At 41.1% G+C, this 25,800-nt stretch overlaps 1 protein-coding gene across 2 annotated transcripts in view; it reads right to left on the reverse strand.

Annotated features, from left to right (window-relative positions):
- PDLIM5 (PDZ and LIM domain 5) overlaps window positions 1-25,800 on the reverse strand; it is a 195,230-nt gene that overhangs the window by 76,668 nt on the left and 92,762 nt on the right. For both annotated transcript variants that reach the window (XM_075860656.1, XM_075860657.1), the window contains exons 4-5: window positions 16,842-16,881; window positions 14,226-14,650 (exon numbers count right to left, since the gene is read on the reverse strand). In XM_075860656.1, coding sequence (XP_075716771.1) covers window positions 14,226-14,650; window positions 16,842-16,881 — 465 coding nt within the window. The remainder of the gene's footprint in view (window positions 1-14,225; window positions 14,651-16,841; window positions 16,882-25,800) is intronic.

The following is a 25,800-nucleotide window of genomic DNA, read 5'->3' on the forward strand; positions in this document are numbered from 1 at the left end:
TTTTACTTCTATTACCATCACTGTCCCAGCCTTCATGTTATTGTAAACCTGCTGCTTAAACCTCACTAATATGTTTTCAATCCCTGGTCTAGTATGTCAGACTAAATTTTATCTTTGTTTCTGTTTTCTTACCGTTTAGGTGGAATATTTCTTGAATGAGACAAGGAGAAGACAAAGAAACGGGATAAAGGAAGAAATGTGAGAAACTTAGAAGACAAGAAATGCAAAGCCTTAGACACATGCCAGACAGGCAACTGTATAAGAAAAGCTCCCAAATCAATGACTGTTAACATAGTGGGTTAGCAATTCAAGGAGCTCTGAGGCCATAACGATTAGCTACAAGTTGAATTTGACAAACATACAAAATGTTTGTGCTTTTTTTATAACGATTCTAACCATGTAAAATGTCTATAACTCTAATAGTCTGTAATAATACAAATTTGCAACGTTACTGGCTAGGGTTTTGTCTCCTAAAAGAACAACCCCTTGGGAGCAACCACCATATTGGAGCAACCCCTAATTTTTCAGAGGGAAGCTGCGGCCAACCAGGGATTTCACTGCAGGGGAAATGTAGTATTAAGCGAAAGTCATTTCAATGAATGACCGTCCATGTATAACATGAAAGGCTCAAGTCCGCCCTAGCAGGAGCTGCTCTTAGGGGCCTTTTACATGGGCCAATTAGTGTTCATGTGAAGGCTCGTTCCCGATCATTGCCCAGTGTAAACAGAGCAGCGATCAGCCGATGAACAAGCAAACACTCATTCATCGGCTGATCGTATTGTTTATGTAGCAATAAATATTATCGTTGTAGGCAGCACATCTCTCTGTGTAAACAGGGAGATGTGCTGCCGACATTATGGAAATGGATGGGGATGAGCGATCAGAGTAATGATCACTCGTCCCCATCCATTACTGATCATTGCTCCTTGTCAGGTTTACATCGGTCAGTGTAAAAGGACCCTTACAGATCAGCTCTCCGTTCTGGCTTATAGAGGGGGGGTCCTGAGCGGGGCATCCCCCTTTATGATGTCTATATGTGCTGATAGGGTATATGGACAGCGGTTGAAACAACTCCATAGGTTAGAAAGTTTATGTGAGTGTTTTCACACAGTCATGTTTTTCGTCTGTGTTTAATCCACATATTTCTTGTACTTGAATTTCTATATTTAGCCAGTAGATGGCACAATACACTTTTTTTTTACATACTTGCAGAATTTATGATCCCTCCTCTTATTTTTAGGAGAAATTATGTTCAGCATTGTAAAGCAGGATGATAAAAATATAACAGCAAATATTCAACACATTGATAGACAAAAACGATCCTACCTGACTAGATCTACGTTTCAAAATCTCTATGAAATAAATACATAGGCCAGACAGTGTATTTACTAGGTAGAAAAAAAAACCTGCAGTGTGCTACACAAAACAAGGACACAGTCAATCACAGAGGGAAAAGAGATCTCAACTTAATCCCTAACCTCTGAGTCAGAAGAAAGGTCAGGGACAAGTGGCCTTCTCTCACCGCAGCTTATGGAGACACGTCTCTGCTCGGGCTACTGCCTAAGCATCCCCCGAAGATCAGACTACTATGTTTGGCTCCCCAGAAGTGGGAGTCACGTTGCATTGTGCCACACAGGGTCCATTATATATCAAAGGATGCCTCCCTGGTGCCCACTATGATATAGGTTAATCAAAAGGCAAAGTACATCCCAAAATACAATATTAAGAATGCAAAGAATTTACCTTTTGTCATTTCACTAAAACTAAAAATTTATATAAATACACACAAAACCACAAACTTCTTTTAGGTAGACTGGTTTTCAATAACCATTGAAACAATTTGATTCACTAGCCTAAGAACATTTGTTGTTACACATGATTTCTATCTCAGGGCACTATGTTAGATTCTAGCGATGAAAGGTTATGTTAACTTTTTACCCCCAACTTCACTTAAATACAGATATAATCTGCATTAAAACTTAAGTGACAGTGAATACATTGGATTACTTATGTACAGATCCTAAATTATAGCCCAAAAGCTGCATTCACAATTCTGCTGGTTGTACTTGGAAACCATCAGCAAGTTTGTTGACAGACACTCCTAACAGCTTAGCTCCTATAATGCAGAGGGTCAGTTAGTTTTCCCTATATCAGATTACTTGATGTAGAGAATACAATTCTCAGAATGTAATTCATCAGAGCAGACTCTATTGTAGATTTCAGCTCTGAAGTCCAAAGAATTGTGAATGAAGCTTTGGACTATAATATTAGTTGTATCTCAGGTTCAGTACAAGATAAGTAATGCAATGTATTTACAAAGTTAATCAACATTCTTCATAGAATAATTCTGCAATTCATGATCTTCAAAGGTGAACATACACATGCTTCCCTAGCTGAAAATCATGCTTCACACAGGCAGTACACACAAATTAACGATGGATACTAACTTTGCCACTGTTGACACCTGCATCAAAAAATAAAATAACAATGTAAATAGGAGATCCAAAAGTGCTATAGCACAGAATGGCTTTAAATGCTGGAATGACACCCAGGCAGCGAGATCGATTAATAATAATAGTTACTGACTAAATGTTCATTCTGGCATGAGAAACAGGATGTTCAGAGGGTTTTACCTTCTAGGGGAATATTTCAAAACTGCTAGCGGAAAAAAATATATACCCACATATAAAGCAGCCCATTCCTCAAGATCATGGTATAGACCGTTTTTATTAAATAAGAAGTAAATGCAGAGAGGCCGGATGGAGGGTTGGTGTTGCCAGAGTAATATGGACAGAAAAAAAGAGTGAAAAACGTAATAGCGCAGAATGCTGCCTGTGCCAGGAACATAAAACTGGATTTCACGTATTGATATCCAACTGTGAGGCTGGGCCCAGAACGTGCCGCTCACTTCTATGGGCTCACTTCCACTCACATGGCTTCTTTCAAGTGTAATGCAAGATGCATGGGCAGAAGCATATAAAACACTCATGTCAAAAGCTTACAAAAAAGATCACTTGTGAAAAAACACTGTTAACTGGAAACTTTAGAATGTGCAGGTTATTATTATGAGTGAACGCCGTCCTTATACTGAAGGACATAAGGGTCATTGTGCTACAAGCATAAAGGATACCTATTTTGAAAAATCCAATATTTTTTCCTTCAGTCTACAGCTTTTATTTTGTTATTTATGCCGCTGTGATGTGCTAGAATCCCGAGGGAACTTTTTTATGATGTGCTGATTTAGAAAATCCTGATGAAATGACCTGCATGGAATTTACAAGTGACATAATGCAACACGGTGCCTGCTGATAAACAACCAGTGGCACGTTATGCCAGCTATTAGGGCACAGCATCCATCCTTAACATGATTAAATGTAGGATACAGTTTCCAAAGTATTTTTACCTAATATAATCTACGGGAATATAGTTTTGGTATTATATTCCTCAATATATAAATATCATATGGTCGAGTGGTGAAGCTTATTGGTTACTTTTAATTCAATCTAAGAAAGGTCACAATACTAAGTACTATAGATCTTTTCTAGGCCATACAAAATATACGTAACATTTCTTCTAAAATGCGGTTCTCATTCTCAGATTGAGGCTTTCGAGGAAGATGGAATTGCTTTTTTATTTATATCTTGTCTTTACACGAGGGGTATTTATATAGATAAATGTATTCCTAATTCTAACTAAAACCTCAACATTCAGCATAGTAAAGAACTGGAAAATGTCTAGTCTACCAAGCATTCCTCCCAGGGGAGACAACTGCAAAACCACACCACCCTCAGCTAGCGGAGACACAATTGTTTCCCCTGGATGCACCTGGCCTGTCAATGGACTAAAACCCCTAGAAATAGAGCATTTGGGAATATGTAAGTAGCAAATGGAGTGCGACACTATGTTAGATTACCCATGTGGGACCATGTTACAAAAAAGACATTATAAGCAGTGGTGTAAGTACCGCTATAGCAGGCGTAGCGGCTGCTACGGGGGCCCGCAGCATGAGGGGGACAATGCCACACGCCGGCACGGCCCCCCCCCCATGGCCGGAGGCTCCGCTAGCAGCTGCTATGGCTGCTACAGCACGACGCCACTGAAGGGGTTGTTCCTACAAAAGGCGTGCATCCCCTATCCATCCCCCGAAGTTCTCCATGACAAACCTCGGACTTCCGGGGTCTGTCTGCAGCTGCATAGAAACGACTTGCGCACCGGTCGCGCTTGTGCGCATGCGTGACCAGCGCTCCTTTTATTTTTATTGGACTGCGAAGGCGCCGGAAGTCCGAGGTTTGTCATGGAGAACTTCGGGGGACTTTCGGTCTCCCGTTCTCCCTATCGCTGCCAGCGACCACATATGTATCTGATGTGGATAGGGGATACATCTCTTTTGTAGAAAAAACTATAGGGCGTTTTTTTTGGGGGGGTGGGGGCTATATGGTGTTATCTACAGGGGGGACTCTGTATGGCGTTATCTACAGGGGGGACTCTATGGCGTTATCAACAGGGGGGACTCTGTATGGCGTTATCAACAGGGGGGACTCTGTATGGCGTTATCTACATGGGGGACTCTGTATGGCATTATCTACAGGGGGGGCTGTATGGCGTTATCTACAGGGGGGGCTGTATGGCGTTATCTACAGGGGGGTTCTGTATAGCGTTATCTACAGGGGGGTCTGTATGCCGTTATCTACAGGGGGGTCTGTATGGTGTTATCTACAGGGGGGTCTGTATGGCGTTATCTACAGGGGGGTCTGTATGGCGTTATCTACAGGGGGGTCTGTATGGCGTTATCTACAGGGGGGTCTGTATGGCGTTATCTACAGGGGGGTCTGTATGGCGTTATCTACAGGGGGGTCTGTATGCCGTTATCTACAGGGGGGTCTGTATGGTGTTATCTACAGGGGGTCTGTATGGCGTTATCTACAGGGGGTCTGTATGGCGTTATCTACAGGGGGTCTGTATGGCGTTATCTACAGGGGGGTTCTGTATAGTGTTATCTACAGGGGGGTCTGTATGGCGTTATCTACAGGGGGGTCTGTATGCCGTTATCTACAGGGGGGTCTGTATGGTGTTATCTACAGGGGGGTCTGTATGGCGTTATCTACAAGGGGGCTGTATGGCGTTATCTACAGGGGGATTTGGGGCTGTAAGACATTATCTACAGGGGGCTGTAAGGCGTTATCTACAGGGGGCTGTGTATGGCGCTATCTACAGGGGAATGTGTATGGTGCTATCAATAGGGGGGCGCTGTGTGGTGGAATCTATAGGAAGACACTATCTACAAGGGGGGGGTTGTGTGATACCCAGCGGAGGGGGGGCCCCAGTCAAAAGTTTGTTATGGGGCCCATTCTTTCCTAGTTATGCCCCTGATTATAAGCTTCGTTCACACCTGCATTGTGGCATCCGTTTTAGCGGATCCGTTGAAGATCAGAAATACTGGACTGGAGACGGTATATGAATGTATATTGCCGAACATTTAACACAAGTGATTTGAGGTACCTAGATATACACTGGATAAATACTGAGGGAAGAGTTGACGAAAGGGTTTTTCTGCAAAGAGCTGACAGCAATTGGATGGAAGCTGTGGCGGGCGGGGGGGAATTGGTGAAGGTTTCATTGTTTTCTTTAAGTACGTGATTGGTCCGTGATGAGATGTAAATCTAAATGTATTTGCTATTGTCAGCTGCACTATGTTATTGCTGCTTTTGTCAATAAACTTGAACGGATTTAAAAAAAGAGAAATACTGGACAGACTGGCTGATGCCAGACTGAATGCAACAGAATGTAAAATATGTTTGTTTTTGACGGATCAGTTTACCGGATCCGTAAAAAAAACCGGACTCTTTTCTTTCAGTTTGTCATCGGTTATAATGGATCCGTTTTTATCTTTGCATCTTTCTTGCTTTAATTTTTAGCCTGCGCACGTGCAGAAAAAAACCTGATCCGTTAAATGTAATGCATAAGCCTATGTTCACATATGCGTCAGGGCTCTGTTCCGATGTTCTGTCTGAGCTTTCCATCGGAACAGAGCCCTGACTGGAGACTAGAGACAAAATGAAACTATTGGCACCGGATCCGTCACCATTGAAATCAATGGTGATGGAAACGGAAACCTCCAGTTTCAGTTTGTGTCAGTCAAGGGTTCCGTTCCGACAGAATGTCAGAACGGAGCCCTGACGTAGATGTGAACGAAGTCTAACTGATGCAAACAGATGGCATATCAGTTTGTATCCGTTATCCATTAACTTCAATGTTAAAAAAAAGGAAGGCTCCTTTCAGTCAGGTTTCCGTTGTGACAGGGTTCAGTTCTGTGACGGAATCATAAGTGCAGTCGACTGCGCTATTGATTCCGCTAAACATAATGGAGCCCTGTCAGAACGGTGACAAACGGAAATAATTAGCAATGTTTCCTTTACCATTGAGATCAATGGTGATGCAAACGGAAGCTATGGTTTCGGTTTGCCTTTCCATTGAGGGGTTCCCCCGACGGAAACCTCCGACGGAACACCTCAATGGAAAGACAACGCTGATGTAAACAGGCTGAGCACAACTGATGCAAAAATAAAATCCATTGAAATCAATGTTTTTATTTACGGAAACGTTAACTTTCGTTCTTGTGATCCTCTGAAGGAGAAGCAAGAACGGAAGCCGCAACGCAGATGTGAATGCAGCCTAAGACCAGAGTTTCATTTAAACTTTATTACTTTGAATGATTAGCAGACACGTGCAGCAGTGGTTGTTTTTCCCTCTAAGGACCTGCTCTGTTAGGGTATGTTCACACGGCAGCGTCCATAACGGCTGAAATTACGGGGCTGTTTTCAGGAGAAAACAGCTCCGTAATTTCGGCCGTAATGGCATGTTGAGGCGCTTTTTGCTGCGTCCATTACGGACGTTAAATGGAGCTTATTTTCCATGGAGTCCATGGAAAACGGCTCCATTTACGTCTGAATAAGTGACAGGAACTTCTTTAACGCGGGCGTCTTTTTTACGCCCCGCCTTTTGACAGCGGGACATAAAAAAAATGACCGTGTGCACAGAACATCGTAAGACCCATTCTAATGAATGGGCAGATGTTTGCCAACGCTATCGAGCCGCATTTTCGGAAGTAAATCGAGGCGTAAAATGCCCGAATTACGTCCGTAAATAAGCCGTGTGAACATACCCTAAATAGAATAAAACTCTTAGAAAAAAGAGCATTTGGAGGCACCTAAGTAAAAAAAAAGTGAATGACAGAGGCATGTTGAGTGACCTATGTGGGTCCATTTGATTAAAAATTAATTTTTGACAAAAATGTAAATGGACACTAACTTTTTAAACATTTTACACTAATCTAATATTATACCTGATATAGATGAACTTTGTAATTTACTTGCTGTTAAAATTTAGTTGTTTTATTCATGCAAATTCTGTGTGCATTTACTGCTACTTGATGTCTTCCTTCCTGTAATCTGCTGTCCACACCCTGTTGTGAAGCAAAATCCATCCCTATTTACTGAACAGAATTGATGGGGAGCAGGAGGAGGGAGCAGTGAGAGAAAGAGACACAGGCACGCTACATATACACATTTGTGGAGTGGGGGGCAGAAGTAGGGAGCAGAGTGAGAGATAAAGCCACTCTGCCCATACAAGTCCATGGAGAGGGGAGGGGGAGCAGAGTAAGAAGACGCAGACAGATATGCTGCAGCTTCCTGGTAAGTGTTACTATCTCACCCCAGTGCTGTATTCTCAGCTACACTGTTCACTACTGATGTACAATGTTATATATAATGATAGCCTTTAGGCTCTGCCCACTAGCTCAGAGACAACTGAGACAAAAGTTAGGTATGCTTTAACTTCAAGAGTATGTTCACACAGAGGAAATTTGTGGCGGAATCTGCCACAAAAATCCACCTCCCATTTATTTAAATGGGAGTCGGACTGATTTTTCTTAGCTAGAGCGAAAAAGTAAGATTCCTGCCCGATCTTCGGGCAGATTCCACCCGAACCTCCTATTGAAGTCAATAGGAGGAGGACTCTTCCTGATAACGGCAGGAATAATTCCGCTTCGGATTTTGTGGCAGGAGCCGGCACACAAAATCTGATGTGTGAACAGGGCCTAAGACAGGAAAAGCATATTTTGTAAATAAAGTCAGAATTCTACCAGAGAATTAAAAAAATAAAAAGGGGTCTACACAATTATAATGATATAGCGAAATGTACAATATTAAAGGATATGTACAACTTGTGCAATTTTAAAAAAAAATCTCTGTAATGTAAATTTTACAATGTATTATTGAGATATGTTAGGTTCTTAGCAACAGTCCCCATGGTTCTTAGAGCAAACTTGGGCAGCAAATCCTGCAGGTTGCACAGGTAAACAAGCCTCAGTCATAATCCCTGAGATCAGTGTTGTTGAAACTGGAAACATAACCAAAACGATCTTCTGATATGGGAGAGATACATGTGAGAAGATTGAAAACTAAGTGAATTGCTAATTTCCAGAATGAAAGGCTCTATGGCACTGCTCATAGATTTCTATTACTGAAAACCTGACGTGTTATAAGCAAATAGTCATTGGTTTGAATGGTGTTTTGCTTCTAAACTTGTGTCCGATTCCCAGTAATAGAAATCTATGAGCAGTACTAAAGGGGTATAAAGCACTTTAAAAAAGTTTTTCTTAAAACTCATATTAGGCTTCGTTCACATCTGCGTTGGGGTCCCGTTCTGATGTTCCGTCGGAGGTTTCAATGGTGACGGAGCTGGTGCCCGTGGTTTCCGTTTGTGTCTGTTGTGCACCGGACACGTCATTTTGCCGGAAGCAATAGCGTAGTAGACTACGTTATTGCTTCCGGCAAAACGACGGGTCCGGTGCACAACAGACACAAACGAAAACCTTCGTCACAGGCTCAGTCACCATTGAAATCAATGGTGATAGAAATGCAAACCTCTGGTTTCCGTTGGTGTCAGTTTGCGTCTGCTCAGGGTCTCGTTCTGATGGAAACCTCCGATGGAACGTCAGAACGGGACCCAAACGCAGATGTGAACGAAGCCTTATATAGGTTCATTACACACAGAGTGATCTATTTCCAGCATTTTTTTCTTTTAATGTTGGTGATTATGGCCAACAGTTAATGAAAGGCCAAAAGGTAGTCTCTCAGAAAACTAGAATATTAAATAAGCCCAATTTCAAATAATGATTTTTAATACCGAAATGTTGGCCTACTAAAAAGGTATGTACAGTATATGCACTCAATACTAGGTCGGGGCTCCTATATATACAGTGGAGGAAATAAGTATTTGATCCCTTGCTGATTTTGTAAGTTTGCCCACTGTCAAAGACATGAACAGTCTAGAATTTTTAGGCTAGGTTAATTTTACCAGTGAGAGATAGATTATATATATAAAAAAAAAAAAGAAAATCACATTGTCAAAATTATATATATTTATTTGCATTGTGCACAGAGAAATAAGTATTTGATCCCCTACCAACCATTAAGAGTTCAGCCTCCTCCAGACCAGTTACACGCTCCAAATCAACTTGGTGCCTGCATTAAAGACAGCTGTCTTAAATGGTCACCTGTATAAAAGACTCCTGTCCACAGACTCAATTAATCAGTCTGACTCTAACCTCTACAACATGGGCAAGACCAAAGAGCTTTCTAAGGATGTCAGGGACAAGATCATAGACCTGCACAAGGCTGGAATGGCCTACAAAACCATAAGTAAGACGCTGGGTGAGAAGGAGACAACTGTTGGTGCAATAGTAAGAAAATGGAAGACATACAAAATGACTGTCAATCGACATCGATCTGGGGCTCCATGCAAAATCTCACCTCGTGGGGTATCCTTGATCCTGAGGAAGGTGAGAGCTCAGCCGAAAACTACACGGGGGGAACTTGTTAATGATCTCAAGGCAGCTGGGACCACAGTCCCCAAGAAAACAATTGGTAACACATTACGCCGTAATGGATTAAATTACTGCAGTGCCCGCAAGGTCCCCCTGCTCAAGAAGGCGCGTCTGAAGTTTGCAAATGAACATCTGGATGATTCTGAGAGTGATTGGGAGAAGGTGCTGTGGTCAGATGAGACTAAAATTGATCTCTTTGGCATTAACTCAACTCGCCGTGTTTGGAGAAAGAGAAATGCTGCCTATGACCCAAAGAACACCATCCCCACTGTCAAGCATGGAGGTGGAAACATTATGTTTTGGGGGTGTTTCTCTGCTAAGGGCACAGGACTACTTCACCGCATCAATGGGAGAATGGATGGAGCCATGTACCGTCAAATCCTGAGTGACAACCTCCTTCCCTCCACCAGGACATTAAAAATGGCTCGTGGCTGGGTCTTCCAGCACGACAATTACCGGAAACATACAGCCAAGGCAACAAAGGAGTGGCTCAAAAAGAAGCACATTAAGGTCATGGAGTGGCCTAGCCAGTCTCCAGACCTTAATCCCATCAAAAACTTATGGAGGGAGCTGAAGATCCGAGTTGCCAAGCGACAGCCTCGAAATCTTAATGATTTACAGATGATCTGCAAAGAGGAGTGGGCCAAAATTCCATCTAACATGTGTGCAAACCTCATCATCAACTACTAAAAATGTCTGACTGCTGTGCTTGCCAACAAGGGTTTTGCCACCAAGTATTAAGTCTTGTTTGCCAAAAGAATCAAATACTTATTTCTCTGTGCACAATGCAAATAAATATATATAATTTTGACAATGGTAAAATTAACCTAGCCTAAAAATTCTAGACTGTTCATGTCTTTGATAGTGGGCAAACTTACAAAATCAGCAAGGGATCAAATACTTATTTCCTTCACTGTATATACACACACATAACACCTCAGCAGTGCCACAGGCTGATCGCCTCCATGCCATGCCACATTGATGCATTAATTCATGCAAAAGGAGCCCCGACCAAGTATTGAGTGCATATACTGTAAAGACTTTTCTGTAGGGCAACATTTTGGTATTAAAAATCATTTTTGAAATTGGGCTTATATAATATCCTATTTTTTCTGAGACAAAATTTTGGGTTTTCATTAACTGTTAGCCATAATCAACATTAAAAGAAAAAAATGCTGGAAATAGATCAGTCTGTGTGTAATGAATCTATATAATATATGAGTTTCACTTTTTAAATTGAATTACTGAATAAATTAACTTTTTGATGATATTCTAATTCAGTGAGAAGGACTGGTATATATATATATATATATATATATATATATATATATATATATATATATATATATACACACACACACACACACACACACACACACACATCATACATACACACACACATACACACAGTACTGGAGGGGGTGTATATGTCACTCAATTTGTTGGGATGATTGAGATGAAGAAATCCAGAAGTGCTGAATTTGATCAGCAAACCTAGTTTTCTGAGGCTTTTCTTAAAGGGAACCAGTCACCAGCGTTTCACCTATTGAACTTTACTTATCTCTCACTGGCCGCTGCTATCAAAAGTTCATTGCCGTTATTCCCTCTCCTAAACTCCTCCTACGACTGTACATAATGGTCTGCAAATGTTTCACGCCTTTTATGGTAATAATCGGGTGTCCTGTTGTACGCACACCCCAGAAGAGGACATCAATACACAAGCGCGGGATTTTGTGTGCTGGGGGAAGGCGTGGAGCTGTCAATCATAAGCAAGGAGGTGGGGTAAACTCGGAAAGACTTGAGGAATGAAGATATGACTCTTATGCTCATTAGCATACGGTGTGGGAACACAAAAAACTGAAGACTAAAGCTACAGAGCCAACTAAGAAGACAATTATAGGTTATATGGAAATAATTTTTCACCCACTACCACCTGGTATTGCTGGTTGAATAGGGGAAATGCTGGTGACAGATTGCCTTTAACTTTGTGCTCTGAGACTGGATTTCTATGGAATGGCACGTAGGATTAAGGTGAGACCTGTTATTCCCTTCCAGACTTCAGTACCTGTGTTACTTCTACCCCAGTTAGCTCAGGTGAAGCTACTGGGCTCGTTATGAGCTATAAAAACTCAGCAGTTAGTGCATAGAGGGTCATAGCCTGGTAATCCACACAAGGATAGTGTAGAGAGCCTGACCTAAGGAACACTGTACTCTTGGTTTATAATAGGTGAGAAAACCTGCTGTTTGGTTAGTGCCCAGACAGGCAAGGTGTTTGTTTTGTTTAGATGCTGAAAGACTTGCATGCTGGAAAAGCTCTTCTATATTTTTGAACTGCAATAGAGCCAAGCGTAAACTTTAAACATGAAGGTTATTGACACTTTCATTGCCAATTGCAACCACCCATATGCACATATACACACACGCACAAAGTGTGTGTGAGATATCGGTTTGTGTGTTCATTGGATTTGTTCCAAGGGTGCCCAGGAGGCCAATCCATGCCCCTGTATTTTCTTGGTTTACGGGGAAATCGCTAGTAGCCCTATATACCCCGGCAGTTACACAATGTTTATTTCAATTATAACTTCCTAAATACCCAATAGCTAAACTGGTAGGAAATGAAGTCATAAGACTGTGACAGAGCCTGTTGATTAACAACACTGGCAGTTTTATTACCAGTTGGCTATAGACTACGGTTGGATCATAACTGAAAACAGCATCATGCATGAAAGCCCACTCATTAACACGCTGAACATGATGTGCTCTATCAGCTTGCTGACTGGCCTGGAATCGGGCCAGAGTCTCTGCGCATCTGAGAGCCACCTGTCTGATCTGTTGTTAAGAAACCACGAGTTTGCTGAGGAGTTTCAGCAGCTCGAGCAGCAGTATGACGAATTTGATCAGCTTGCAGTTGGGCTAGAGGAGTCTCTGCAGCTAGTAATGCAGCTTTCCTCCTGGCCATCACTAATCTGGCTGGTTGCTATGGGTAACCGCTCCCCTCTACCTTCCCATCTAGGATTATCTTGTAAAGTGCAGTACCTGCTACTGCCAGATAAAAGACATATTTACTATAAAAGCGAATGTCTGCATTCGCTTTTATAGTATTGGATCGTCATCATGGGATAATGGCTGATAACAGCAGCAAGGTAGGGACCCTTACATAAACCTTCCTGAACACCCGATGTACCTATGTGCCAAATTTGGGGTCAAATAGTTCAGGTGTTTGGATGCCTATAGAGGGCGACAAACAGACGTTCGCTATAATGACTGATAACAGAGAACAACGACAAGGTTGGGACATTTTCAAAAACCTTCCCAGACACCCACTATACCTATGTGCCAAATTTGGGGTCGAATGGTTCAGGCGTTTGGATAGAGGACGACAAACAGACATTGACTTTTATAACATAGAGTAACAGAGTTACCCGGCTTCACACTGGTCCATTTGTTTGTTGTTTGTGTGTGTGGTTAAAAACGTCATTTCCTACTGATATGAAGCCGACATATCCAATAAATTCCAAGTGTAGGGTTCCTTTTTGGAGGCATGACTGGTCTGAAAGGGGTTCAATTTATGAGCATGCTGAAATCCACGGGCTTGGTTCTGTTGAGAGGTTTCAGCAGCTCGGGCAGCAGCCATGCTCTTAGACGCGAAAGAATCCTGTGGCAAAGTGCAGGGTTGCTTCTTGGATGCATGACTGGTATGAAAGGGTTACAATTTATGAGAATGCTCAAATCCAGTATAGGTACAGTTAGTTTACGGCGAGTAAAGAAAAATGGCTTGGTTATTATGGAAACCTGGTCTAAAACTGTGTGTATGTGAGTGAGGAAAAGAATGAAGGATCCGTGAGCTTCTATTGGCTAATACAGGTCATCTGATGTGATATGGAGGAAGGTCCTTGATGTGGAAGCCAGTGGTGTCATATTTGCTTTTTGTGAATATGTCGAGAACGGTAGGTCCTAGAGAACTGAAACCCGGTTTAAACCTTCGGAAGCGCGTGATTTACTTATTTGCCAAATTTGGTGCAGATTTGTGCAGTCGTTTGGCCGTGCATAAAGCACATACAACAAAAATTCATTTTTATATATATAGATAGATCATCTTAATTTTTTTTTTCCATCAAGTTAGATTATCCTATATGCTAAACTCTTTTAACCCCATGTATATGGTCCTTTAGACCCCCATTAAAGTGGAAAGAAAAAAAATAAAAGTTGCCTTGAGAGCCATTGAAGCATTTTAACACATTCTGTGTAGTTACCAACATACAGTATTAAATTCATTTACAACTCAGTAAAAAGCAAGTGTCTCATTCACATCAGGAAAACGCATGCATAGGTCACCTACCCATTTTGTGATTTGTCACCCAGATTTTCCATTTGTCCTCTTCTTTGCATATTAGCAGCATCATTGTTAGAATACTGGTTGACAGTAGGACTGTAGCTTGCAGGCTGCCGTGAGACAGGTTTAGTTACAAGTGTCTGGCCATCAGTGGAAGGTTTGTAACCAGCATGCAACCCAGCTGTAGTGGGGGCAGGTGGGTTTACAGCAGCAAGCAGGGAAAAAGCAGATGGTTGTGTGGAGACTTGAGTTGCAATAGCTGGGGTAAAGGCAGAGGATGGTGAAGGGATTGATGCAGGTTTGGAAGGAGATGGGGCTCCAAATGGTCTAGGTGCTTTGTTGTAAGCCATACTGGCAGCAGTGGTGACTTTTGGCACAGCAGGGATAGGCGTTGCAATGGGCACAGGCTTTATAATTTCTTTTGGTGCTTCCTGTATATAAAAAGAAACAAAAACATACACACCAACCACATGCTAATAGCGTAATTGCTTACATTACAAAAAAAAATAAGTGTTCACTATACAGACATTGCCAACCTTAGGCTATGTTCACAAGGTGGATTTTGCTTTGCAGGTCCCGTCGCAAAATTGCAGAATTATTCCTGCTGTCAACGGGAAGATTCCTACTCCCATTCACTTCAATGGGAGGTTTGGGCGGAATCTGCCCAAAGATCGAGCAGGACACTTATTTTGAATTCAGCTAGCGGGGGAAAAAAAGGGTCCGCCTCCCACAGATTCCACCGCAAGAAATTGCTCCGTGTGAACATAGCCTTTGTGTCCCACCTAATGCAGAAACTGTATAGTGACAATGTTGCGACCATACTTTGCAGATGGTACATGGAAAACTATGGCCCACATTTATCAATCTATTTGCGCCTGTTTTTGTGTTTGCATTTTACTCCTAAATGTCTAATCTGCGTTGTGACATATTTATTAACCACTTGCGCCAGAATTTAGTAACATTTGCACCATACATATCAGTTAGCAAAGGTGGAGTGAAAATTGTGCGTGATTTATTGCTTGACCAGGATTTAAACACATTTATGATATGTGACTTTTTAAAAAAAAAATACTAATAATTAGCAAATGAGAAAAAAAAGTTGCATCTTTACTCCACACAGGCCTTGGCATAGGCCAGTGTTGTCATTTTATCCAGTGTGAAAGTTAAATGCAGTGGAGTATGTTGTGTAACATTCATCAAAGTGGGCAAATGCAGTCATAAATTTGGTGCAACATATGTCAATATAGTAGACGAGCTTTAACTCAGAAATTGGCTAAATGACGCCTCTTTTGATAAATGTAGGCCTATGTCTGTATAATATAGAGTTTAAATATTTGAAAATTATGTATGAGCTGTGCTTTATTGGAATATTTTGAAAGGTTATTAAAATTATAGGAACTTGCTGAGCAATATTTATATATATATATATATATATATATATATATATATATATATATAAATAATATGTCTTAAAGTGTCCCTCCAATTCCATTCTTTCGCCCGATCTGACATCGGGCATGGTGAGATCCAATTGCACGTTGGCTTGTTGCAAAGACAAACTTTTGACAACCGGAGAGTATCATGCACGGGTCCTATTCTAATTAAAAGGAACCTGCATAATGCTCTCTGGGCATCGTACCTTAGCCTAAACAACTGTGCCGCACAGCTTGCACTAGCTAGGTGCCGTGTATACATGGATATTCTTCCCTAGAAGTAATGGTAGGAGGCATGTGGAGGTAAACTAAGGGCTCAAACACTTGTAAACTCGGAGCTGTAATACAGCTGTGTGCGTGAACCCTTTCTCTACCATATTTTATATAGCTGATCAATATTAAAGAGGTTATCTAGGACATTTAAAAAATCTGTACTAGTGCAGGGAATGCTATAAAATGATAAACGATCAGGTACTCACTTCTGATATGCCCTGGCCCCAATCAATGGCATGTGACCGCTGCAGAAGCTTCTAGGACCGGAGTGGTAGGGTATGGAGCAGTTACGCTGAGAATGATGGGGGTGTTTATCTCAGGGGTGAGTACTGGATAGTTTATTATTTAATAGCATTCCCTGCCCTAGTAAAGATTTTTAAAAGTCCCGGAGTCCTTTAACAAATTAAATTAATAAGCCAGGAATAGTTTTAGTCTGCTATTATAGGAGTCCTCATTCTTTGATTTTTGCATATTGACCAATAAAAAACAGCATATAGGTATTATTTAATGTTGAATGAGCCATAAATAATACATCTACCAGCTGTAAAATATGTTATCCAAATATGGGGTTATAGCATTAGTTTTCAAAACACATCACTTCTTTACGTCAGCAACTCAAAATATCTCCAATTCAAAAATATTTATTTTCTATGTGGTAGACAGTCGATGGTGCCATGCAATCCAGGCACACAGTCCTGCTATAATGCTAGTGTTTCTTGAGGGACCTCAAGCAACTGGCCAGTTATCTGAACTCAGAAGCAGCACTGCATTGAAGTCCTGGGCAGCAGCTGGACTAGCCTAGCTAAATCTGTGGTCCATAGATTGGAAGAAAGTACATGGGAATGTAGATATTTCAAATGCCAACGTGTTCTAATAAGGTGTTGAAAGTAGGGAATACAACTTAAACAACACTTACCGTATGTATAGGGTTTGGATTGTTCTGAACTGCTACAGCCCTAAAAAAAATAAATCAAAAGGAGTATGATAAACTTGTGTATAAAATTGTATAGTCATTCATTATCTGATACAGTCTGTAATATTTGCTGTGTGAACAGGTCCTGGATTTTATAATATTACTACCCTTACACAATCATCAATTGTCCATACATTTTTCTTCCTATTTTGTTTTTCGGGAATAATTGTACTTTAAAGCTGCCCATAGACATGTGGTTTTGGACAAACTTTTTGCCAAGAGCTGATAGCCCCGGCCCCTGTAAATATGTGTATGTTATTTCTATAAACGGAAGAGGAATATATAGCTGCCAGATAGCACTGCTTATGTTATGGGAAAACGGACAGGTTAAAATCCAAAAATTTTAGGGACCTAGTGCTAGCTTAAAAAATAATTAATACTATAACAAAATATAAAGTATGTCAATGCTTACAAATAAGGAAGTCTAGGACTTCTAGTAAAACGTTACTGAACATATTGATATAAATACACAAAATGAATAAGTCTTCTGATCAAGCAGATAACCTCTATACAAATCAAAAATGGCCAATGCAGCACTGCAGTATTATAAACAAAATAATACTACAACTGCCTACCTCTATAGCAATAATCACTGATAAGCTCTTCAGATCCTAAGGTCTCATGCACACGACCGTAGCCATGTGAACGGCCGTGATTTCCGGGTTGGCCGGCCACGGAGTGACAGCCGCGAGCCGTCCGCAAATCGCGGGCCGTGCACATGGCCATTATTTTCAATGAGCCCGGCCGTAATAAGGCTTACCCGTTCTTTCTGTGATTCGGGCTCCGGGGCCATGCACAGACCGTGAAAACCACGGTCGTGTGCATGGCCCCTTAGGAATGAATGGGGTCACAATTCTCCCGTGGATTTTCGGGGGAATTGCGGCCGCCAAAGCACGTTCGTGTGCATGGGGCCTTAATGTAACACTAAATAAACTGGCAATGCACAATGTGCTCTATTATATCTAACTTTATCTAAGTTGTAAGGGAATAGGTTTCCTATAAGCCTATTCAAAAAAAGCTTACAGCATGGAATAACCCTGTATCCGCAACACAACTATATAAAAAGTGTCTAACTTCACCTTCTGCCTCTTGCCCCTCTCCTTCTCCTTCTGTATTACTCTGTCACTCAGTGAGTGAATGTATATTGAACGTATTTTCATGGTTTGTTCATATGTTATATATTTAAACCACTCTGTATTTGATGTGTACATCAATGTGGAATTTAATGGCGCTATAAAATAATAAGAATAATAAAACAGTGTGTCCTGCATCCTGGTATAAAGTATATTACAAATCATGACTTCATGACTGAACTTTGATTTCTGAGACTGTGGAAGATTTATTAAAGCCTTATCAAGTAAAACTGGTGGCCATGTATGAGAGTAAATGGTCAGGTTTTGAACCTAGTAACTTCTGTGTCCCCGGCAGCAGCTCTTCTCATTGAGCCACTAGTGCTCTTGGTTAGCTACCTGCTGAATGTAATCTCCAGGTTCTCTTCATTCCTGCCTCTCTCGATTTCTTGCCTTGATTGCTTTGGATCTCACCTTTTGGTTTGCTAGATGTCTGTCCCTTAAACTTTCTGATTACCAGACTATTGAGCTTCCTGCCTGTAGTTTAGTTCCATGCTGCCTCTCTTCAATCTGTTGCTGCTAATTTGTGTACCAAACTTGGACTGTTCCATGACCACGTCTCTGCCTAGCGCTACTACCTATTGCCGCTTATCTGTGTACCGAATCTGGACTATTACTTGACTACTCTTGCTATTAGATCCCTTTCAGCCACTGGACTTCAAATCTGCTACAGACTTTGAAAGTAAAACTAAAACTTTCACAGGCTTGATACCCTTCATGTAACCGATTCACAGATCTGTTTGGCACAAGTTAGCAAAACAGAAATACAGGACAATTAAATGACTGTAAGCCTGAACCAAAATTAAAAAAAGCTAAAAGTGCAAGGCAGGCTGAGTAAGAATAAAGCAACAGTAAGGGTATGTGCACATACACTAATTACGTCCGTAATTGACGGACGTATTTCGGCCGCAAGTCCCGGACCGAACACAGTGCAAGGAGCCGGGCTCCTAGCATCATACTTATGTACGACGCTAGGAGTCCCTGCCTTGCTGCAGGACAACTGTCCCGTAGTATAATCATGTTTACAGTACGGGACAGTTGTCCTGCAGCGAGGCAGGGACTTCTAGCATCGTACATAAGTATGATGCTAGGAGCCCGGCTCCTTGCACTGTGTTCGGTCCGGGACTTGCGGCCGAAATACGTCCGTCAATTACGGACGTAATTAGTGTGTGTGCACATACCCTTAGACATACTATGAATAACATGTAAGAAATGCCATGAAATACCAAGCCTTCCTAACTCTTCTTGTAAATGAACTCGAAAAATTATTTTTACATATGTTAGCTCCTAATACATGCTGGTGTGAGGCCTGTGAATCCAGAATGTTGCTGCCTTCACTACCTCTCATGTATTAGCACAGCATAATTCCAGTACTGCCTTCTTCTTTTAGATGCACTCTTTCATGTGCCAACACAGACACTAATACTGCCTGTGTATGTGATCTATCCTCCCTTCCCCTGCAGATTTTGCAGTGTGCTCTCCTCCCTATTTACACTGCGATACAGTACAGCTTGTGCGATTCCCCCTCCATCCTGCACACTCCTATTTGAGTTTTAACCTCCCTATCAACAGCCTGTGTGATCTCTCCCCCCTCCCCTTGAAGATTCTGTTGTAGAGTCCCCCCCACCCCCCCCCCTATTATTCCCTTATTTAGCTTGCTCTGCCATGTACAACCAACCTTCCTCTCCCTGCTGGTATCTCTAAGGGTATGTGCACACACAAAATTAAAAATGTCTGAAAATACGGAGTTGTTTTGCAGCGTTTTTTACGTCCATTGCACTTTACGTGATATGCACTTCTTTTTCGCAGGCTTTTTTTTCACGCGGCCGTTTCGAAAAACGGCCGCGTAAAAAACGCCCGTCGGAATACAACGCCGTATTTCCCATTGAAATTAATGGGCAGATGTTTGTATGCTTCCGATTTTTCAGCCGTTCTTCTGGAGGGCTACGGACCGAAAAACGGTTGAAAACACTATGTGTGCACATACCCTCAGGATATGTGCACACAAAATCAAAAAAACGTTTTCAAGGGCAAACAGGCCCTGATTTTCAAACTTTATTTTAAGCCTCTCGTGATTTTCACAGCTGTTTTTGGAGATTTTTTTCTAAAGAGTTAAAAAACGGCTCCAAAAACATCCCAAAAAGTGACATGCACTTTTTCGCGGGCGTCTTCTTACGTGCCGTTTTTTGAAAACGAGGCATAAAAAAACAACCCCTTCGGAACAGAACGCCGTATTTCCCATTGAAATCAATGGGCAGATGTTTGGAGGTGTTCTGTTTACGTTTTTTGAGGTGTAAACCCCCCGAAATACGCCTGAAAACACTCCGTGTGAACATACCCTCAGGGCTCATTCAGACGAATGTGAATAACGTCCGTGTGCTGCACAGGGAAATCACGCGCAGCACAGGGACCCATTGATTTCAATGGGGCCGTTCACACATGCAGGCGTTTTCACGCAGCGTGTGTCCGTTGTGTAAAATGCACTGCATGTCCTATATTGGTGCGTTTTTCACACACCTATCGCCCATTAAAGTCAATGGGTGAGTAAAAATCACGCATCGCACATGTATGCACATCCGTGTGCTGTGTGATTTACGCAACAATTCAATTGAAAATAATTTAACAAAAAAATTGCGAGTGCGTGAATAACGCATGCCACTTGCAAGCACACTGATGCATAACGGACCAGATTCACTCGCGTTTTTCACGCGTGTGAATCTGATACGCTCGTGTGCATGAGACCTTTAACACTGAGAAAAGGCAGGAGGAAAGCAGAGAGAACAAATTATATAAGCCCTGAGCAGACAGCAGTCAGGAACAGTGTGCTGTCTGATCTATGTCAGAAGCAGGACAGCCAGCTCTGTACAGGAGTTGCATATACTCTATCGCAACAAAATGGCAGGATTTTTTTTTTTTATAAAGACTAATTATAATGTTGCCTAATTATGCATTTAGGAAACAAATTAACAATAAAAAAATTCAGTGTAAAAGTGTCCATAACCTTTAAGAATAGCATAGATAGAAACAAGGTTTCCGTCTGTGTCCGTTTGTGTCTGCTCAGGGTCCCGTTCTGACGGGAACCTCCGACGGAACGTCGAACGGGACCCCAAAGCAGATGTGAACAGAACCTTATGGTTTCCCTTTTTTTTTCCAAATCTGAAAATGTCTAAAATCCTGTGCGGATTAATTTCACAATATACTTTTCTAGTTGTTGGAACTCTGGTTTTTTTTACCCTCTATTCATTACCATGAATAAATGATAAAATGATTGCTGACTGCATCCAACACTTTTTACTGCATACAAATTTATACAGCTCCTATTAAACTCATTAATATATCTGTCTTCACCAAGCTCCTACTAAAGATTTATCATAATACTGATATCTGCACTGCACAATATAGCACAAGTTTTTTGTATTGAGAAAACTCGAGTTCAGACAGATCTTGGTACCTTCACTCCAAAGTTGTTTTCTATGAGAAATGCCATCTTTTACTGCACCGTCAATTAAACAGGAAGCCATCATCATTGAGCTCAGTCCAGCCTTAAGGAGCCAGAGCGCACACATGTGTGGGATTAAGCTGGTTGCTCCCAGATCACCCTGGACTATGAGAAGGGCTCTGCCCCTCCCTGCATTGCCTGAGCGTGTTTGTATCTACCCGTGTCTGTCTTGCAAATGGTTCCTTGAGTGTTTTCCAGTTCCAGTGTTCCCATTCCTGCTACCTGTATCCTGTTTTCCGTGCTACCGTGTTCAGGTGCTATACTGAGTTGGAATCGTGTTGTGTCGCCTACTACACCCGCTGTGTTTCTCTGCACCGGTTGTCTGCCTGCTGCCAGAGTTCCATCCGAGCCTAAATCATCGCTACTGTCTGTATTGCCACAGGTACCTTTATCCGAACCTTTTTGTAAATCGCTAGTCAGCTCGCAAATGGATTATTGAATATCAGTACATAAGACGACATAACACAGCTAGAGAAGGTTTAGAGACAGGCAATCAAAGTAATCAGAATACCAAACAAGATTAGTAAAATTCAGGTCATTTTGTTTGGAGAAACATTCGCTTAGTGATGTCTCATTACTATATATAAATATATCAACTGACTTGAAGGCAATTGCCAAATAGTTCATAGGCCTTCTCTCAATTCTTTATGGTAATAAAATTTAACTAGATGCAGTTGGGTCGTTTGTCATTTTTCCAAAGTATGGACGGACACACAGCGAAAACATGCAAAGTGCTTGTAAATGTTACTCTGGGTGGATTTATACTCCTGAAAGCGGGGGTTAACCAGTGAGTTGCCAGGCTGTGCGTTGCTAGTAGTTCTTTTAAAAAAACATCACAGATAATTTGTACAATTGTGACTAAAGGTGTGTACTATAGGCAAGAACAACGTTTCTAATAAAATGGGAGAAGAAGCATTTTCTCCAGTCGGTTCGGATAATCTCTAGAATAGATTTTTGGAATCTGAGGCCACTGCTGTTGAACTAAGCCAATTATTTGCTATCCTTTAGAAAAAATAAAATAAAAAAATCACAGCAAAATATACCGATATGGTCACACAATGAATATTTTAGCTGACATTGAGAGCATCTTAAAGAATTCCAAACATGAGAGCACTGCCTTATTAGGGAAAGGACAGACTGGTACTGGTCAAGGCATCGCAAGCCAATTCCTCATTTTTCACATCTTATATTTGGCTTTTCTTTTTTGGACTATAGGCTCAGGCATTTCCCTCAGTGTCTGAAATAACAGACCATATCCACAGTGGGAGTCTAGGCTGGAAGTTTTCACTACCGCAGAATGTCACTTTTTCCCACACTACTCAGTTCAGCTATATAAACTCTATACAGTATGTTATATACAGGCATGGATCTACTTTTACTTTGTTTCCAGAACTGAAATATATATTCTATTGAAATAAAATGTAAAAACAAAAACGGACTTAACATTCTACATGTTAAGTACTAACTTACAAAAAGGAACTTACGCATATGTCCAAACTAAAAACGGAAGCGATAATTAAAAAAAAAATAAAATAAGCCACCCACCATCACCATCTATTAGTAACACGGATACTGAAAGAATACAGAAACATGAATTTAAAAAAACCTCTCTGTATTAAAGAAAATCTGTCACCAGGTTTCTTCTTGTCTATAGGAACACAGCATAAAGTAGTAACAGAGGCCATTATTCCATCACTGGGTCACTTACTTCGCAATATTCAATAGTTTTATTAAAATCCCAGTTTATCTCCTGCAGTACGAGCTGAGCGTATTAATGCGCTACGGCACCCACTGCCGCTAATTAACCCCTTAAGGACGCAGCCTGTTTTCTCCTTGTGGCACAGACGATTTTTTTCAAATCTGACATGTGTTACTTTATGTGGTAATAACTCTGGAATGCTTTTACCTATCTAAGCGATTCTGAGATTGTTTTCTCGTGACTTATCGTACTTTGTGTTACTGAAAAAATTTGGGTCGATAAATTCAGTATTTATTTGTGAAAAACACCAAAATTTTGAGAAAATTTGCAAAATATAGCATTTTTCTAAATTTAAACGTATCTGCTTGTAAAACAGTAATACCACACAAAATAGTTACTAGTAAACATTTCCCATATGTCTACTTTACGTCTGCATCGTTCTTTGAACGTCCTTTTATTTTTCTACGAAGTTACAAGGCTTAGAACTTTAGCAGCATATTCTCACATTTTCAAGAAGATATCAAAAGGCTATTTTTTCAGAGACGAGTTCAGTTCTGAAGTGGCTTTGAGGGCCTTATATATTAGAAAGTCCCCATAAATCACCACATTTTAAAAACTGCACCCCTCAAAATATTCAAAACAGCATTCAGAAAGTTTCTTAACCCCTTTGGCATTTCACAGGAATTAAAGCAATGTAGAGGTGATATTTTAAATTGTCATTTTTTTGCCAAAATTCATTTGTAATAAAAAAAAATTCCGTAACACAGAAAGTTTTACCAGAGATACACAACTCAATATATATTGGCCAGATTCTGCATTTTTTATACATATCCCACATGTGGCCCTAGTGTCCTAATGGACTGAAACACAGGCCTCAGAAGCAAACGAGCACCTAGTGGATTTTGGGGCCTCCTTTTTTAAAAATATATATTTAGGCACCATGTCAGGTTTGAAGAGGTCTTGTGGTGCCAAAACAGTGGAAACCCCCCAAAAGTGACCCCATTTTGGAAACTACACCCCTCAAGAAATGTGTATAGGGGTATAGTTACCATTTTGACCCCACAGGTTTTTTGCTAAACTTATTTGTATTAGTCTGTAGAAATGAAAATCAACTTTTTTTCTAAAAAAAAAAACATAGAAAGTTTTAATTTTTACAAAGAATCAAGGAGAAAAAGAACCCCAACATTTGTAAAGCAATTTCTCCCGATAATGGCAATACCCCATATGTGGTAATAAACTGCTGTATGGACCAATGACAAGGCTCAGAATGGAAGGAGCGCTATTTGGAGCGCAGATTTTGCTGGAATGGTTTTCAGTGCCATGTCGTGTTTGCAACGCCGTGGAGGGACCAAAACAGTGGAAACCACCCGAAAAGTGACCCCATTTTGGAAACTACGCCCCAAGGAATTTTTCTAGGGGTATAGTTAGCATTTTGACCCCACAGGTTTTTCGCTGAATTTACTGGAATTAGGCCGTGAAATTGAAAATCTAAATTTTTTCTAACATGATGTCGTTTTAGCTCAGATTTTTTAATTTTCACAATAGATAAAGGAGAAAAAGCACCACAACATTTGTAAAGCAATTTCCCCCGAGTACAGCAATACCCCATATGTGGTAATAAACTGCTGTTTGGACACACGGCGGGGCTTAGAACGGAAGAAGGACCATTTGACTTTTGGAGCTCAAAGTTTTGCTGGAATGGTTTGCGGCGCCATGTCACATTTGCAAAGCCCCCAAGGGGCCAAAACAGTGCAAAATCCGCAAAAGTGGCCCCATTTGGGAAACTACTCCCCTCACAGAACTTATCTAGTGGTATAGTGAGCATTTTTACCCCACTGTTTTTTTTGGCTGAATTTATTGGTATTAGGCAGTGAAAATGAAAATCAAAATTTTTCCACCAAAATGTTGCATTTTTTTCATTTTTACAAGGAATAAAGGCGAAGCACCCCAACATTTGTAAAGCAATTTCTCCCAAGTATGGCAATACCCCACATGTGGTCAAAAACTGCTGTTTGGACACACCGCAGGGCTAAGAATGGCAAGAGTGCTACTTGGCATGTAGATTTTGCTTGATTGATTTCTCTGCACCATGTCACATTTGCAGAGCCCCTGAGGTACCAGTACACCAGAAACCCCTAAGAAATTACTCCATTTTGGAAACTATACCCCTCAGGGCAATCATCTAGGGGTGTAGTGAGCATTTTGATCCCACAGGTGTTTCATAGATTTTATTAGAATTAGGCAGTGAAAATATAAATACATTTTTTCCAAAAATATATTGTTTTTGCTCCCAAGTTTTTATCTTCACAAGGGGTAATAGGAGAAAAAAAAACACCACACAATGTGTTACCCAATTTCTCCCGAGTACAGCAATACCCAATGTCTGGCCCTAAACTGCTGTTTGGGCACATGGCAGAGCTCACAATAGAAGGCGCGCCATTTGGCTTTTAGAGTGCAGGTTTTGCTGGACTGGTGTACGGGCACCATGTCGCATTTGCAGAGCTCCCTTAGGTATCAGAGTAGAGTGGAAAACCCTGAGAAGTGACCCCATTTTGTAAACTACACCCCTCAAGG

The sequence above is a fragment of the Rhinoderma darwinii genome, chromosome 1 (genome assembly GCF_050947455.1).
Source record: "Rhinoderma darwinii isolate aRhiDar2 chromosome 1, aRhiDar2.hap1, whole genome shotgun sequence".
NCBI classification, from domain to species: Eukaryota; Metazoa; Chordata; class Amphibia; order Anura; family Rhinodermatidae; genus Rhinoderma; species Rhinoderma darwinii.